Source organism: Drosophila pseudoobscura, chromosome X (genome assembly GCF_009870125.1).
Source record: "Drosophila pseudoobscura strain MV-25-SWS-2005 chromosome X, UCI_Dpse_MV25, whole genome shotgun sequence".
Classification (NCBI taxonomy): domain Eukaryota; kingdom Metazoa; phylum Arthropoda; class Insecta; order Diptera; family Drosophilidae; genus Drosophila; species Drosophila pseudoobscura.
The window spans coordinates 37,855,972-37,874,935 of record NC_046683.1 but is presented as its reverse complement, the minus strand read 5'-3'; the positions used below and the strand labels follow the sequence as shown (position 1 = coordinate 37,874,935).

Sequence of the window (18,964 nt, the reverse complement as noted above, 5' to 3'; positions counted from 1 at the left end):
ACCTCCCAGTCCTCCCTAGGTGGGATTGATACCTGGAAAGGCGTCTTGAGGTGATCACTAAGGATACAATAATTAGTCCTCTCCCGTAACTGCGAGAATCTCGTCAGGATTCCCGAGTGCCAAACCGTGGACGGTTTCCACAGTTTGACTTCTCTCATTCTAAGGGCGGAAAGTGTTGCTACCTTCTTTTCCATGAGATCTACTGGAAGGAGGTCCAGCACGGTATACAGGGCTTCCCCTGGAGTAGTGAGTACCCCGCCAGTTATGCATAGCTCTTCCATGTGTTTAAATCTACTGAGTCTGTTGAGACAAGTTCGTATTACTTCATATATTCGATCTTTTAAGGACTTGTCATAATTTTTTTAAATATTGATCGATGAAACTTCCCAGTCTGATTTAATGGCGTCAATTAGGGTCTCAGGGTCCCCAAAAGTTTTCTATATTATTTAGGTCGGGGGAGTACGGCGGCCAGTCTAGCAATTCCCCTTTTTTTTTTACTTATCCACTCCACAATAGGAGTGGGAGCATTGTAGTGCTGCAGATAGATGGCAGCAGTATCGATATTATCGATATATTCGGCATTGTGTGCTGGTATATCCATGGTTTCGTTCCAAAAACAATTCAAACGAGGGGGAACGTTGTGAGTTGCTGCGGACACCGCAACTCTACAGTTATACCCGATACTAAGTCAGCTCTAGCTTTTATAGTCTCTGAGATCTAGGCGCTAATGTTTTACTCTAAGCAAAGCCGCCTATGCTACCTGTGTGTTAGAGAGAGACAGGGCGAGAAAAAATGAAATTATTTTCTTGATGCTGGCTATAATAATAATACGATCCAGTTCAGATTCTGCAGTCTAAAAGATATGGTCATTTTCTACGATTGGAAGTGGGCGGGGCAAAGTTTTGAAATATTTTTATAGCAGTGACATATCACAGAAATCTGGATCCAAAACATCGTTGCTCTAGCTCTTATAGTCTTTGAGCATTAGGCGCTGAAGGGGACGGACAGACGGACAGACGGACGGACGGACGGACGGACGGACAGACGGACAGACAGACATGGCTCCATCGACTCGGCTATTGATGCTGATCAAGAATATATATACTTTTTGGGGTCAGAAACGATTCCTTCTGGACGCTACACACATCCACTTTTACCACAAATCTAATATACCCCAATACTCATTTTGAGTATCGGGTATAAAAATGTGGGCATGCCTTTTGTATGACAGTTTTGTACACATTTGCATTCATTTTCGATGGAAGAAACTGTAGCTCGGTTTTAATATAAAATCAACTTCACCTAGTTTACAGTCTCTAACTTAATTTTTCTCTTAATTATCCTCGATCGATAATTCCATTGGTGTACATATTACGAACATTAATTCTTGCTATACCTTTATTTCCATGTTTTAGAAAACATTTAGAGTCTGTTATTCGCAAGGTAATTACTTTTCGTACGTCATCTTTTGCAAAGATTTCGTGTACGTTGGGCTGAGAAGCGTTGACAAGAGTTTTCTTTGGCAAATTTACTTGTTCTTTGCCTGCACAGGATTTTGTTTAGTTTTGACATTATGATTATGAGTTATTTTTTTTAAAATCTCTTATTGTAATTCGTCACAGTACATCTGCCACAAAATTTTCTTTGCTCTTTAGGTACTCTACAGTAAAATTATATTCCTCTAATTCCAATCTCATTCTGATTAGTTTAGAGCTTAGGTTAACCATTGGAAAAATGTAAGTTAGTGGTCAGTTTTAACTAAAAAATAAATACATATATGGTTGAACATGTCTAATAGCCCAATGAATAGCTTCTAGTTTTTGCTCAGTTGTACTCGTATTAATTTAAGCTTTCGAAAATGATCGGGATGCGTTTGAACTAGATGCTGGAGTCCGTTTCGTGTTTGAGTGAATGATGCTCAACACGCTTGCTTGCTTGCATCATTATTATTCTTTGCTGAAAGTATAATAATAGAGAATTAATTAGTTATTAATTAATCTTTAAGATGTTGGAATGCATTTGGCATTAAGCTGGCCATTCGAAGAACACATTCTTTCTACATAATCGTGTTATGTGCCGTAAATAGTCGGCGTAGTTTTTAATAAATCTTATGCAATAGTTGCAGAATGCAACGAAGCATCTACCGCTGTTCGCATCTGCTGGGACTGGATAGTTTTGGATAGTTTTATCATTGCAATTACGTCCTAAAAATGGCACTTCATGCATGAAAAATTAACATTTTTGGGGTGTTTGAGATTTTATTTCCTAAACGTGGCGGTAGTATATTAGTAATCTGTATAACTGATACCCAAAAAGACTATAGGGGTATATTCGATTTGTGCGGGAAATGGATGTGTGTAACACCCAGATGGAAGCGTTTCCGACCCCATAAGGTGTAAATATTCTTGATCAGCATCAATAGCCAAGTCGATAGAGCCATGTCTGTCTGTCTGCCCGTACGTCCGTCCGTCTTGTAGACGGCAGAATCTGAACCATATCGTATCATTATTATAGCTGGAATAAAGAAAATAATTTCATTGTTTCTCGCTCTGTCTTTCTCTAACACATACGTTTCGAGATCTGCTTTGACTTTCGCTAAAAGTTAGCGCATAGATCTCAGAAACAATGAGAGCTAGAGCAACGAAATGTTGTATCCAGACTCCTGTGATATCACACTGAATCAAGATTGCATTTTATTGAACTTTGCAATTTTCAAAAGCTGATAAGTGAACCTCAATCGGATTCAAATTAAGTATTCAAGTTGTATTTTTTGAGGTTTGGTCAAACGGATGCACCTTAGCCGTTTATCCATATTTTTTTTAAAAACGATACCTTAAACGACACCAAATTAATTTACATATATGTACAAGAAAAATATAAAACCTCAAGAATTATTTTTCCGAGTGTTTGAAATCAAAATTTAGAAGAAAAAAATACCGAAAAAATGATAATTTCGTGGTAAATTCATTATTCAATAAAATGTAAATTATTTCTCCATTGTGAAGCAAACCGACTTTTTTTAATAGATTTAAACATTTTTCATAGTATTTTTGTATGGCTTAATTTTTGTTCTTTTAAGTCTAATATTTTTGTACTGCTTTTTTCAGAGGCAGTGCATCTATTTCTCACATAGTATCTGACATCTGATTGTATTGAACTTCGTAATTCTGCAAAGCTGACAAATGCTGCTATAGATCTTACCCGAATACTTTGTAGCTAAAGCTTATGGTCTAGAAAATATTCAGCTTTCAATTTTAAAATTAAAAATTTTTTTGGTGGTATTTTTAAACTAAAGTTTGACTTTAAAACCTCTAGAAAAGCTTGAAATAATTGTATTCGTTTGCCATACAAGATACAGCCGTTTGATCAAATCTAAAATTTACGCGGTCCAAATGCCGAAAAGGGATCCCTCAAACGAAAAGGATTTGACGAATCCTTGCTATGTGCTTGCTATGATCATGTCTTTATGGGCTGTAAACATTTTTGACAGTTACTTTTTTTCGTTAAATATAATCTAGGGTAAGAATGAATACACATAAATACATGTTGGCGCACAAATTAGACCTTTGTCGCTTCAAACGATCAGAATAAGATCGTGTTTTTTTTTACTAATCACCTGGTTTCTATTTAAAAGCAATTGAAACGGATAACTCAAACCAATCGCTTAAATGTCTTTACAAAACAGACACGTTTTGCTCCATTTGTGCAAATTACATGATTTCCAACGAAGAAAAATTAATTTCAGATGCAAATTTGCGGGAAAAGTATGAAGAAACTTTTAATGTAAAGCCCATAAGTTTTCTTGAAGTGTGGGCACCAAGATGTGTTTGCAAATTATGTAATACGAAAAGTAAGTTAGCCCAATCCACAAGCTATTAAGTTTAAAAAAAATACTTAACATAATTTTTTTTTAAATAAACAATTTTAGTTTGGTAGTCCTTTGCTGTGGAGAAAACCAGATATTTACGGCTCCAAGTGTTTAAGTCTTTTCCGGTCGCGTCATTCGTCACTATTCATTCGAATGAATACATAGTCACACATAGTCATTCGCGTCGTTTCGGACTATTTAAGCCACTGTGTGAGGCTTACAATGCTAAACAATGGAAATAGAAGCCGTCTCTTTCCATCGCCCATGCTGTTAATATGAAAGAGTCCAAACAATCACTAAATTGTTTGAAAATATAAAATATAAAGAACACCAGTGGAAAGTTGCGTAGGACCTAAAAGTGTTAGCCATGTTATCTGAATTGCAAGGAGGATATACAAAATACTGCTGCATCCTGTGCCTATGGTTTTATTGACTTATAAGTAGGTTGAAGCCGTAGAAGGTAGAAGGTTGGCCGAACAGTATTTTGAGGAGTAAAATGCGGAAATTTTGGATTTGATCAAACGGATTGGATTTGAAAGCTTTATATTTCTGATACGATACGCTTAAGCGCAAAGTCATTGGGTAAGATCTATAGATGCATTTCACAGCGTTGTAGAAGTGCAAAGTTCAATCAAATAAAAAGTCAGATACTTAAGTTATGTGAAAAAAGAAGCACTACCTTTGAGTTTTGAATCGTTACAAATAAAATAACCAACTCCTCATTTCAATGGTCTGATTTTCTTGGAATATTACCCCAATATTACGCCGATTTTACCCAAAGCATGAGCTTATATAAACTCCCTTATCTGCCGATATATGATACTTTTAATTGAAAAATTTACGACGTAAATTCTTCATGTGTAGACCACAAGCTAAAATCATTTATCGTCAACATATTTTATTGAGCTATAATAAAAAGGATTTTTTAATGTACTGTTCTGAAACAAAATGAATATCTCATAAATACTAGTAAGTGTCATAGAGACCGTAAACTTTCTTGTTACATTAACAATAAAATAATCTATAATGTACAAATTATTTCACCAAAATCGATAAGTTGATAAGCGACTTTATTGGACGTTGACATGCAATGACTGCATCTAACAAGAGGCGATGCAATTACTGCACCGTCAAGTGGCCCGTGTGACACCAGCAGAAGGCTGTTACGCGCGGATCCCAGGCAAAACGCAGCCCTCCTCCCGCCCAACCGACCGAGGGGCGCTGCCGCATGACGCGCGGTGCGTAGCCGAACCAAACGCGAGCATGCAAGAAAGATAGATATTAGACTAACCTTCGAGGAAAATTAGCACTAAACTTATTAAGAAATTAAGCATGCAATAAAATACAAAATACAAATTCCACTACAATTACTAATTACTAGAAAGGTGTGTAAGGATTAGTAATTTAATAAGAGGAAGAGAATTAGTGGAGGATATAATATGGTAGAGGGAATTATAGTCCGAGCATAAGACCCTAAACGGTTCATGCAAGGAATAATTCGATCTACAAAGTGGAAGGAACAACGGTATAAAGTTTCTAGTCAGTCTAATAGGAATCGTGAAGTTTATGCGGCTCAACAGATCAGGGCTGTCTATGTCACCCCTGATCAAGTTGTGCATAAATATCACACCAAGCATTTTTCTACGGTTAACTAAGGATGGGAGGTTTACTAATAATAGTCTACTAGAGTAAGATGGGAGTCTTACACCCGCATCCCAGTTAAGGCCCCGCAGAGCAAAGAGTAAAAAGTTTTTCTGTACTGATTCTATACGGTCCTGGTGTACTTTGTACTGAGGGCACCATACACAGGAGCCGTATTCTAAGATCGGACGAACAAGCGAGGTATAGAGAGTCTTTGTTATATAGGGGTCGTCAAATTCCTTTGACCACCTCTTTATAAACCCAAGCACGCCCATGGCCTTATTTACCATGGTAGAAATGTGTTCGGAAAACTTTAACTTGGGATCTAACATAACACCCAGATCATCCACCAGGGTAATTCTCTCAAGAGAACCCCCAAATAGGGTGTAGGGAGCCAACAAAGGGTTAGAACGATGAAATGTCATAACTTTGCATTTCGAGGCATTAAGGTGTAACAAGTTTGCACAACACCATGACTGAAAGCTATTGAGATCGGATTGCAAGCGAGAATGAAATGAAATGTCCTTGTACTGGACACAGAGTTTAACATCATCCGCATACATAAGTACTCGAGAGTATGTTATTACTGAAGGCAAGTCATTAATAAAGAGTGTGAAGAGTAAGGGGCCTAGATGGCTGCCCTGTGGTACTCCCGAAGAAACCTTTACTGGTAAAGAGAGGGAGTTTTTGAAGAGGACTCTTTGAGACCTAGAACAAAGATAGCTAGAAATCCATCTCAGGAGGTTGGGCGGAAACCCTAAAAGGTCAAGTTTATGTGCTAAAAGGGAATGGTTTACAGAGTCGAATGCTTTACTAAAGTCGGTGTAAATAACATCCGTCTGTAAGTTACCTTGAAAGCCTTTAATAATGAAAGAGGTAAACTCTAACAAGTTCGTGGTGGTTGATCGCCGCCTTATAAATCCATGCTGAGTTGGAGATATAAGTGACTTGCAGAGATGTTGCAAGTGCGGAGTTAAAACCTTCTCAAACAATTTGGGAATAGCGGATAACTTTGCTATACCTCTATAATTTTTTACATCAGACTTACTACCTTTTTTATGGAGAGGAATTATAAACGATTCCTTCCAGATTGGGGGGAAGCAAGATGAATCAATGGACATGGTGAATAGTTTAAGCAATGGTCCACACAGAGCCTCGGCGCAGTACCTGAGTACACAACCTGGAACCCCGTCTGGACCCGGTGAAAACACCGGCTTAACTAGTCGAAGATCTTGAAGTAGGGAATACTCATTTAACAAGGGACTGAAAATGCCGTTCGACCTCGGTAATCCGTATGGGTACGGTTGACCAGAGTAGCGTTCCTCAGAATAGGTAGTTTGGAAAAACTGGGCAAAAAGATCGGCAATTGCCTGATCATTATTTGCCGACGTATTACAAAATGATAGCGAGGATGGGTGTGCGGACGTTCTACGCTTACTGTTTACGAAGCAGTAAAACTGTTTAGGGTCCTGAGAAAAACGTATCCTGCAACGAGATAGGTAGTTCTTATAGCATTGAGCATTAAGAACTGAAAAGTTTGACCGAGCTATTACATAACGAGAGTGAGAAGTAGGAGAACCCACTTCTTGAAATTTTTTATAAAGTCTTGATTTTAAGTTTTTTAGACTGGATAACTCTTTGGTAAACCAAGGGGGTTTTCCAGATCTAATCGGACAAGAAAGCGGGACACAAGAATCAAAAAATGTGCCAAGAGCATTGTAAAAAATGTTTGTGGCTTTTGTGACATCAGTGCACAAGTACAAAGCGGACCAATCAAAATCCCTAATTAGGTTATTAAGCTTCGCAAACTCGGCTTTACGAAAGCAGCGGACACGTTCAGGTAGTCTACTCGACCGATCCAATACAGTTGGTCCTATGTCTAGCGACACCTCGAGAGTAGGGTGGTAGGCGTCTTCAGGTATAGTGAGCGGAAGGGCTCGGGTTAACAACACTATGGTCGGATCCGATACAAAGCATAGATCAAGCAATCGACCCAAGGAATTTTTCACATGATTGACTTGAGACAAGGACAGGTCAAGCAAGCCGTCAACAAAGTCATGTCGTGACATGGGCACTAGGATACTAGACTCGTTTACCGAAGACCAAACAGTTCCTGGCAAGTTGAAGTCACCAAGAACTATCATACGATCTTTATCAGATAGCGAGGAAGCAACAGCGGTTAAAGCGGACAAGTGCTGCTCATAAATTGAAATATCCGAAGAAGGTGGGATATACGAGCAAGTAATGAATATAGCGAAAGCGGGAAGAATCAGTTTTACACACAGGAATTCCAGTTCCTGTTGAACTTGGACTGTGAAGTGTTCTGACGTGAAGTAAGAGTCCACTGCAATTAGAACCCCTCCTGCACGTCGAGACGAACGGTCCTTTCTAAAAGTTGTGTACCGACCTGCCAAAACCTCGGAACTAAGAATGTCCGGCTTTAACCAGGTTTCAGTAAACACAATAACGTGGGAAGCAAATGCAACACTATCCCGGAAAAGAATGCTGAGCTTACTACGCAAGCCTCTTACGTTCTGATAGGTTACTAAAAGAGAAGTTAGTTTTTTGCAAAGGTTGGAGCAAGACGGGAAGTTGAGGAAGAGGAAGTTGAGGTTGAGGGTGGCACGCTGGAAAGATTTGGAAGCGATATGGGGGGCCTATTCTTCTTCTTAGCCTTAAACTCCTTCACCACCAAATGCTCCGGCCAAAATTTGGTGGAGCAATTTTACATTTGAAAATTGTCAACTATTCAGTTGACTGCATATTGCTATATTCTAAACACATTTAAAGGACTTGTAAATGAAAATGTAATCTACAACAAATGCAATTCTCGTCAGAAGCCCCAAAGATGGGTCCAAATAACAAGCTAATTTAAAATGTTTACATATTTAGCTAAGAAGTGGTGTACATACATTTGTAACTACATATGTACATATGTATGTGGAACCTTCAAAAAATAAGTTTATTATGAACTTAATGTTTATTTGAACGTACACGAAGCTGCACTATTAGATATGTAAGTCCGAACCAGCTGAATCTTCGCACGAAAGATCAGATCAATAGCATTTCCAGGTGAATTAAAGGAGGCACTTACATATTTAATTACATATCTACATACATATACAATACGTCCTTTTTAATGCTTCGCTCCTTATACGCTCTCCTGTTCTTCGCCATTGATAGTATGGCCCATTAAATTAGGTTACTTTAAAGTACTTTAGGTTACTTCATATGGTTCAACCATACGTTAAACTCGACTGAGATTGTGAAGAAAGTGTTTCCTGCCCAGAGCTGGCCACCACTACCACTCTGTAGACCATAATTGGTCGTATGATGGCAGTGTAGATCCACCGAACTATATACGGTCATTCCCCATTTTAGTCCGATGGTTTTTCTGCAGGTATATAGTCCTCTGTGGCTTTCTGTACCCTATCCTTTAAGCTCAACTTAGAGCCAAGCCAGGCCAAGATATTTGGCATCGCTGCTTTCCCCGCCGAGTTTTGGGGGAGTCAGTGTCGGAATCTTTTACTTCCTAGTGAAGAGTACCAGTTCCTTTTCAGACGCCTTAACACCTAAATGCTCGTCAAGACTGGTCGGCTTTCTTCAGGTAGCCCAGGGTGGGTGGTCGCGCAGGCGCGAAACTTCCGAGTTGCTCTCGATTTCGCTGCAGAGCTGACGTCCTGTGTTCTTTGTCTTAGGCTGTCCAGTTCTATTCAACATTCAGAGCTTTAGCTCTTTAGAAGAGTTTCGCGAGACTTTACTGAGATCGATGGATTCGGAGTCGACCATTCAGGATTCTTTCAACCTCTGGCTTTACTAGAAGGGCAGGGTTTATCGAGCGTCTTCCTGCGGGCGTCGGTAAATGTTTTAACGAGACGTACTGTGGCCTTCCGTGAAATTTCCTTCTTAGAAAGGGACTCAGGGAGAACTCTGCCATAACCTCTGTCTTCATAACCATAACCATGTCTTCATCACTCCGTTCATTTGTGTCCCACTGACAGTGACTGGCGGGGAATCTGGCACGATCGTCTTGCCACATTGCCTTAGCTTGATCCCTTTAGTAGACGATAGAAATACTGGATCGTTTTTAGCAGGATGAAGGCCCCGCATCTTCTCTCCTGGTATTCTGAGACAGATGTCGCGATATCGCTCTGCTTGGTAACCACCCGAGTCCCCGGTTCGCCCTTGGGGCCTCCGGAGATGGATTGGCCCGATCGGCTTTTCGGATCCATCCTCGCAGCGCCTGCTTCCTCGGGACCCCTGTATCCTGGCCAATTAATGCGTTGAAATATAGTAGAGCTTACTTTGGCTTACTTTAGAATTCTTAAAAAGATCTTATAAATATCTTTTCAAGGCTGTAATATGTAATAATCTTATCTGAAATCACATATCCCGTTAGCAAGTAGAGGTCTTCCGCTCAGGACTACATCCGGCTGTGGCTCAAACTTCGGCTGTACGGTGATCTAGTTAATCAGTCAGGGAAACAAGTTTATATAAATATGTAAAACGTTATAATTTTATGTGTTTATCTGTATGTGTATAATATAATGATAATATAATATAATAATATAATAACATTAATAACTATTAAGATTCTTAGCTGTGTAGGTACATACCTAATTTTATGATCGCAGGGATATCCAAAGGTCACCGAAAAAATATATTAGCCAGAGCCAAAGCCAGAACACCCATCCAGTGAATCTTGCCACGCGCTGCGGCTCTTGCTGGTATTGAGGCTGTTGTCTCGTTGGCGTTTATGACCCAGCGAATTCTGTTCTCCCATCGTGAAGAGTTTCCCACTGTTATCGGGCGTCGTGTGTCGACCCGATTTAATGTTTTATAGTCACCATGGCCTACAAAAAAGCCACAACCAACAAAGCAGTGACAAACATCCAGTCAGTTGTCCAGGGTCAAGTGCGTAGTCATTGCCGCTGTCCCACAGGCGTACACGACTCACGCGTGATATACGGGTACTTGTTGCATTGAGGCCCGAGCTCAGCCTGCTTCCGGGCGAGGGGCGAGTGACTTCGCTGACTTCGCTGACCTCACTGACGTCTACGTAGCGTGAATGTTGATGTTCTTTTGCTTACACCCTGTTCTCGTGGAGCTAGAGGCTCTAAAATAAAACTAAAATTCAGATTAAAATACTACTGTTTTTTAGTGCCAATGATAAGTTTTGAAAATAGCTCTACAAATAACGAACTGCAAAAATCAAACAGAAACTCCGCACTTAATAAACATATTTGGTCGCAGTGCATACATACCGGACCTAATTACAATATGTACAATAATAATATTGTAGTCCGGAAGGAAGGACGCTTTTTTAGCCGTTATTGCGATTTCTTTTATTTAGTCATGCGAATCGATGCACGTCTTTTAACCAAAATCCAAATACCTCCATTAATCAAAATCCATTAAATTCTGTGATATCCACCTATTAACGATTGAACAAAATTTGTATTTGTATCTAAAAGCATCTACATACAAATATGTGACAATTAAAAAATGTACAAGTTAATTTGGCAATTAGTTAACAATACGAATGATGATAGATAATTGCCCTTCAATTAGCCCACGGATATATAAAATGTGGCAACCGTACAAGGTCTGCGAGTATGTACTTCGCAATGGAGCAACTGCCGCAAGTTAAGTGGTACATTTCGCTGCTGGTGATCCTACGTATTGCAATCTGCATAGTGAGTTCAAACATTTTACTGTCTGTCCGTTAATCGTCGGTTTCTGTGTAAGTGGTCTCTGAAGCATAGTACAGATTCCGTAGCAAATGCCTTAACCACTATTGGATCGTTGTATTACACAGAATGAGATAAACCGAATTTGAGTAATTTGTAGAATACATATATAGCTACAAGGGTATTTAACGCTTCCAACTGTGTGTCATAGCTAAGTACAATCTTTCTACCCATGGAAAATTAATCGTTACCCTTCTAGTCAGTCAACTATGAGATCATTGGTGATGAAAAAACAATGGCCATCGAATGTAATGGCATGGAAAATGAGGGTAATATTCAAGTTAGGCAGATTTTGGACATAAGTGACGTCCACTTTGTGATAGCCGATGATCTGGAGACCCTGTACTACAGTGGCGATATCAAGGTGCTATTGGATATACCCCATACCCCGATCACTCTTCAGTTGGATGTTTTTCGCTGGGTGCGAAGCGAGTGGCTACCCATACCTTTATCGATAAAAAGGGACAACTTCTGTCAGGCGCTCCTGGATCCGTGGGAGTTGTGGCATCCTGTGGTCAGGGAAATCCCTAAAAGTCAGCTGAAATGTCCTCCAAATAAGTCAGTAAGCGACAAGAATCCTTGAGAGCCTGTAAAAGATTATGATGTTATCTAACCCTAATCATTCCTATCGGCAGCACGTCTACTCACTCAGAAATATCAGCAACCATTTGTTCGTGAACAATATGCCGTCTGTGGACATTGTCGGCGATCTCAAGGCGGTGGTCCACTTGAGCACGGATCAGTACAAGACCTGTATGGTGGTCTTTGTCAAGGTGTATGCGAATTGATAACCGTGACAAGATATCTGGCTGCTTCTTTTATGGCTTGATCTGCCAGTTGCTCTACTCTGTTTGCTCAGCTTCAATGGCGCGTTCTCCGTTTATGATTCTAACTAAATGATTTGCAAATAAAACAAAATATTTCATATTCATGCACTCGAAAAAATGCCAGAAATGATTACCTTTTATTATTCTTTTTTTTTTCTTTTTTATTTTGCTATACTTCCCCCTTGTTGGTGATAAGCCATAACTGAAATGGGAACTTAGCCCAGTAATCCCCTTGTAGTATTTGCCAGAAGCTCAAATGCGGCGCCATGCACAGCCACATGGACTGAACTCATTCTCAGCAGCGCGTGATGGGGCGTACGTATCCACTGCTGACTGCCCCGTGTTTCCCCAACTGCACCCTGAACTGCGGCAATTTACGATGTGTGTAGATTCGGGTTCACTGCTTCTTTCACACGAATTATCTATTTATTTACTTTGGTTTTCCTTTGCACGTGGTCTGCCAGGGAGTCCATTTGTCATGTGGAGCAGTTTTTGATTCAAGAAACTATCGAAATAATCTGATGGGGTTCATAATTAAATTCGAATATTTGGTGGTGATGAACTACGGCTAAGCGCCTGTTTAAACATATGTGTTTTAATTTAATAAATATCACGGCATAGGATGACTGAGAATGAAAATACTCCAATGAACTTAAACAACAATAAAAGATCATGAAAATGTTATTGCTATCAATGATTTTGGTAGAACGGGCAAAGCAGACCGCCCATTTCTATATATTCTTCTTCCACTTGGGAGAAGACACAACGGTTACGCGGGAAACAGAGAGAGCGAGCCCTAGTTATGTTATAATTCTTGAAATAATTCCGAATAAAGAAACAAATTTCGCTCTCTATACACCATCGAACTACCAGCTGGCGGTCATATCTCGAAGGAGTGTGTGGGTAAGTGAGATAGAGAATTGTCCCTGAGAACCTGGCGTCAAACAAGACGGACGGATGGACATGGCTATATCGCTCGGAAATAATTCTCGAACGAGTACATACGGTTATGTGTTAGAAAAAGTGCACATATTGTAAATTTTCCAAAATGATTGTAAGTTTTTCACTTAGCAGCTCTCACCACCTATTTTTTCCGCTTGTTTGAGATGTTTTATGGGCTATATTAATTTCTCTGTGCTACCTGTTTATTTGCTTGGGATTGTGTCATGATAAACAAACGATTAGCTGACGAAAGATCAGTCATACAAACAAAACATTTCGAGCCCGCACTAGACTTTTCATATAACAGATACATTAAAATGCATTTCTTTATTTGACTTATTAAATATGACTTTGAGTAATTTATGTGTCTCCATAAGAACTTTCTAAGATGTAGAATAGCTATCAATAAGGGTATTCTAAGTTGGTTGGTCAAGAGCAACATTTTGGCAAACACTAAAAGTTATCATTCGTCACACAAAATATATTATCATTCATTTAACTTTGTTAAAAAAGGAATTGATCAGAGAATATTAAACTATGGATCCAATACGTTTAGTTAATTTCTTAGAACAGTCAATCATAACGTACAATAGGCTTTTGCTTGGACTTATTCTACGAGTATATTAAGCTCCCGAATTCCACTGTTCAAATTCAAATTCTGATAGAATGGCAAATGAGAATCGATATAAAATGCATCAATAACAATATGTATAGTAATGGTCACAGCTCATGAGAGCCGATCGAATGTGCTTATATAAGTATGTAAATCTTATACATATCCACATGCTCGTATGTACATACAGATGTATATTAGTTATCAGGCCGAAAGCGCTTTAAACTGGTAATGACTTGTTACTGTCGGATTTGAGGCTGAATCTGTAGTAGACTCCGCTTCAGATAAAGAGGGGTGGGGGGCTGCAGCAGGCAGGATCGTATTGTTCGATGTCGCAAAGAGGAAAAAAGTGCTTGCCATGGGCTCCATGTCTTGTTAGAAACTTTCAAGAGGAGTAGCAAAATAAATAGACGAACAAACAATCTCTACGGAGTAAAATAGTCGTACAAAACGGTAGCAAGTGTAATAGGGTAGTACTGTATGCACGTCATTCATATACTATGAATACTTGTACTATGTTATACTTGTACAATATATGCATATATACATATGTACAATATATAGCTCTGCCCTTCCATTCAAATTGCATGAAATAGGCGTTTTTATTTATTGCGTGTATATACTTAGAAGCAAAGAAAAGCGAGGGGGAGTGGTGTAAGTCGCTGCTACGGCCGCGACTCTACGTTTGTACCCGATACTCAGTCAGTATGACTCCCCTCCGGCAGAGGGCGCACACGTTCAGCACGAAGCGTGTGTTAGAGAGACACAGAAAATAAGTAAGAATAATAAGTAAGATATGGTCGTTCTCTACGATTCTGCGTGTTTTTTTCTCGTATCTTCAAAATTGTGGATGCCACAGATTTTCTTTCTTTATGCCGGCGGGGAGAGGCGTGGCAGAATTTTGAAAGAAATTTGATAGTGTGTTATCACAAAAGTCTGGATACAAAATTTCGTTGCTGTTACTCAGACAGACGGACGGACAGATGTGGCTCTAAAAACTTGGCTATTGATGCTGATCAAGCATATTTATAATTTGTGTGGTCGGAGACACTTCCTTCTGGGCGTTACACACATCCCTTTCCCGCGAAAATCGAATATACCCCTATACTCTTTTTGAGTTTTGGATATAACAATGTTACGAAATGTAAACAAATAGAATTTCAGTTACGCGCTCAGGGAAAATTAAATGGCGCGCACGAATACTCATTTGTAGCCGCTGTAGATACAGAAATTGTTATTAAAATTTCAAATTTAGATCCATTAGTAGCAGGGACCGTATCTGTTATAAGTTTTAAAATAAAAAATTGCAGTCAATTATTACATTATAAATTACAATTATTTTTCAATAATCAGTTAAAAAACTTTTATTTTTGATTTTAAAAATAAAAGATATGGAATTACTCATAAATTAAACTTTTCAAATAAAAAAAATCCAATATAATTATTTTTATTTCTATTGAAATACTAAAAAATAAGTGTTATTTCTCATTTTTATTAAAAATATTATTACCAAAAATTGGGATATATAAGTTTTTTCTGATACCGATAAATTTTGGTGTATTCCATGTTGCCGAAACATATTTCCTTCACATTGATTTCTTTGGGTAACTTTTGCATTCATAACTCTTATTTGCGATCCCTGATTAGTAGTATTCCCATATTCCCCGCCCAGAATAAGAATAAACGACATATCGTAATTTTAATTGTGAGCCATATTTTTATATAATCGGAATAAAATGTCGGCTAATTGGAGAAACCATCCACAAGCTCTTTTGAATGAATTTTTAAAGTTATCTACTTGATTTGTTCTAATAATCTGCAAAGCTTAACGAATTTTGTACATTTTTATACCCGATACTCAAAATGAGAATTTGGGTATATTAGATTTGTGGTGAAAGTAGATGTGTGTAACGTCCAGAAGGAATCGTTTCCGACCCCATAAAGTATATATATTCTTGATCAGCATCAATAGCTGAGTCGATTGAGCCCTGTCTGTCTATCCGTCCGTCCGTCTGTCCGTCCCCTTCAGCGCCTAGTGCTCAAAGACTATAAGAGCTAGAGCAACGATGTTTTGGATCCAGACTTCTGTGATATGTCACTGCTACAAAAATATTTCAAAACTTCGCCCCGCCCACTTCCGCCCCCACAAAGGACGAAAATCTGTGGCATCCACATTTTTAAAGATACGATAGAACCAAAAACCGCAGAATCGTAGAGGATGACTATATGTTTTAGAGAGTAAAATCTCAACCAGATCGAATAATTATTATAGCCAGAATCAAGAAAACAATTTCATTCTTTCTCGCTCTGTCTCACTCTAACACACAGGTTTCATGGTCGGTTTTGCCAATTGCAAAATATGAGTTCAAGGATCTCAGAACCCATAAGAGCCAGAGCAACCAAATTTGGTATGACCTACCTTCGGTATTAACATACTCTCGAGTGCTTATGTATGCGGATGATGTTAAACTCAGTGTCCAGTATAAGGAAATTTCATTTCATTCTCGCTTGCAATCCGATCTCAATAACTTTCAGTCATGGTGTTGTGCAAACTTGTTACACCTTAATGCCTCGAAATGCAAAGTTATAACATTTCATCGTTCTAGCCCCTGTTTTGGGTCCCTATACCCTATTTGGTGGTTCTCTTGAGAGAATCACCCTGGAGAATGATCTTGGGGTTATGTTAGACCAAAAGTTAAAGTTTTCTGAACACATTTCTACCATGGTAAATAAGGCCATGGGCGTGATTGGGTTTATAAAGAGGTGGTCAAAGGAATTTGACGACGCCTATATAACAAAGACTCTCTATACCTCGCTTGATCGTCCGATCTTAGAGTACGGTTCCTGTGTATGGTGCCCTCAGTACAAAGTACACCAGGACCTTATAGAATCAGTACAGAAAAACTTTTTACTCTTTGTTCTTACTCTAGTAGACTACTATTAGTAAACCTCCCATCCTTAGTTAACCGTAGAAAAATGCTTGGTGTGATATTTATGCACAACTTGATCAGGGGTGACATAGACAGCCCTGATCTGTTGAGCCGCATAAACTTAACGATTCCTATTAGACTGACTAGAAATTTTATACCATTGTTCCTTCCACTTTGTAGATCGAATTATTCCTTGCATGAACCGTTTAGGGTCTTTTGCTCGGATTATAATTCCCTCTACCATATTATATGCACCACTAATTCTCTTCCTCTTATTAAAATACTTATCCTTACACACCTTTCTAGTAATTAGTAATTGTAGTGGTATTTGTACGCCTAGTTCTCTTAGTAATTTTAGTACTAATTTTCCTCGAATATTAGACTAATAGCTATCTTTCCTGCATTCTGGCGTAACAGCCTTCTGCTGGTTTCAGACGGGAAACTTGATGATGCAGTAATTGCATCGCCTCTTGCCAGATGCAGAAATAGTCATCCTCTACGATTCTGCATTTGTTTTCGATTCTGTTTTCTCGAATCTTTGAAATTGTGGATGCCACAGATTTTCGCTCTTTGTGGGGACGGAACAGATCGGTTATTGATGCTGATCAAGAATATATATACTTTATGGGGTCGGAAACGATTCCATCTGGACAATATACTATATATAATATATATAATATACTATATATAATATACTATGGACTATATAATATACCCCTATACCCCTATTTTTAGTAACGGGTATAAATATTAAAATAAAATTACGCAGTTCCATGCTTTCTTGGGAAAATTTAATTTTAAATGTGTGTACGGATGTTACGTAACAGTCCACGATTTTGACCGTAAGTATGTGTATATTTTGAATTCCATTTTTGCACAGCTCTTTAGTTTTATTTTGACGTTTAAGTTGCGTGTAAGTTCCAGAATTTCATTTTCGTGAAAATGGCTCTAGAAAAGACAAAATTTTTCGAGATATTTAGAACTGCAAACACCTTAAACGAATTCGTGGAATTGAAAGGCCACCCAGATCGGCTGTTTTAACCCCACCGGACTTCTTTTTGTGGGGCTTTCTAAAAAGTAAGGTTTACGCCAACAAGCCTTAGACTATAGACCAGCGTAAGAAAAACATTCGCTATGAAATCAACGCTGTAACACCAGAGATGCTCGAAAAGGTAATGGCAAACGCAGATTGGTTGATTGGTTTTTTGTTTTAAAGTTATTCGAAGTTTCCATATATACAAGTATTAAAAAGAAATGGGAGATCTCACGATAGAATTTACTTTCTTAATAGGAAAAACGCAAACTGGGTAATTGGAAACAACTACTTAGATGATTAACCCTCAGCATCCTCAGGAGGAGCCACAGGAGGAGCCACAGGAAAACCAGCAAAAAGCCTGACAGAGTGTTGAGATTATACAAGAGAGAGAAAACTTGTAGAGGCAACATGTCATATAGGAGCGACAAGGACAACAAGAGCTGTTTCTAAGGCAAGATCGATGAGAATTGACAGGATGGAAAATAGCATCAGATAGTGCACACCACGTCAACGGCTGCCGATTGGGTAATTGGGAATTCACGGTGCGAGTATTTCCAGCTTTGATGCAATTTGATTTTCAATTTTAATTTGTCGCATATCGCAAACCACTCCACTTGACTTTGCTCCAACGCGCTTCCTTACGTTCGACCAAGACCAGACCACGACAACCCACTGCACCCGCAGGCAGTTCTCTTCTCATTTGACTAAATAAAGAAACAGCATTTAATCAAAATGAGAATAGCAAACACGAAAAATACACAGAGTACGTATAAGTATGTACTTACGGGCACATCGTATGTATGTACAATGTTTTTGCGTCTCTCCGTTCGCATTTGCCTGTTGGGTAAATACGGGTATATAAATTAATATTAAATTAATTAAATAAATAATATTTTCGGAAACAAATAAATAACATGTTTTATTGCGCAAAAAGGCAAATAAGTAACGTAGAAGGTGGTGGAATAAAGTAAAGCGAATAAAGCTGAACACGCAAATGGATGTTGCGATGGCCGAAAGACGGAAATCATCTACTCCACTTTTCTCCAGTCCACCCCCTCCACTCAACTCCCATGCAATCTAATCAATCCAAAATCCAATCCCCATTCCAATTCCCATTCATCTCCAAGTGAGAACTTTTCAAACAAGCCGGTGGGCACGTGACCGTGACTTTGACATGCTTCGATGAGCAGTGGGACAGGGGATAGGGCAGACAGGTAGGTGGATCAGTGTCTTTATTATTTGCCTAAACCATTTTCAATTATTTGTATGCAATAATTGATAGATTAACTAAATATGGCAATCATGCAATCGCATTTTTCTGATGAAGGTTGTCAGATTGCTGGATTGTCAGACTCCC

General features: G+C 38.9%; 1 protein-coding gene and 1 long non-coding RNA gene across 2 annotated transcripts; one reads left to right on the top strand and one right to left on the bottom strand.

The window, feature by feature from the left end:
- Positions 1-8,218: 8,218 nt before the first annotated feature.
- LOC26532887 (uncharacterized) lies at positions 8,219-14,258 on the bottom strand. The gene is made up of 5 exons (XR_004470353.1): positions 12,221-14,258; positions 11,908-12,151; positions 11,706-11,846; positions 10,126-10,636; positions 8,219-9,972 (listed from the first exon to the last, which is right to left on the bottom strand). It is a non-coding gene; the product is annotated as an uncharacterized lncRNA (long non-coding RNA).
- Positions 11,133-12,069, top strand: LOC4814213 (uncharacterized). Its single transcript, XM_001354297.3, has 3 exons — positions 11,133-11,205; positions 11,459-11,821; positions 11,895-12,069. Exons 1-3 carry the CDS (start codon positions 11,137-11,139, stop codon positions 12,045-12,047), a joined length of 585 nt encoding a protein of 194 aa, XP_001354333.3. The 5' UTR covers positions 11,133-11,136; the 3' UTR covers positions 12,048-12,069.
- Positions 14,259-18,964: the final 4,706 nt, after the last annotated feature.

What these genes read in the sequence shown, in the direction of transcription:
- LOC4814213 (XM_001354297.3), top strand. Translation starts at nt 11,137, where the DNA reads ATGGAGCAACTGCCGCAAGTTAAGTGGTACATTTCGCTGCTGGTGATC. An exon ending in TACGTATTGCAATCTGCATA is followed by an intron (nt 11,206 to 11,458) that starts GTGAGTTCAAAC and finishes TTACCCTTCTAG; the next exon opens with TCAGTCAACTATGAGATCAT. An exon ending in AATGTCCTCCAAATAAGTCA is followed by an intron (nt 11,822 to 11,894) that starts GTAAGCGACAAG and finishes TCCTATCGGCAG; the next exon opens with CACGTCTACTCACTCAGAAA.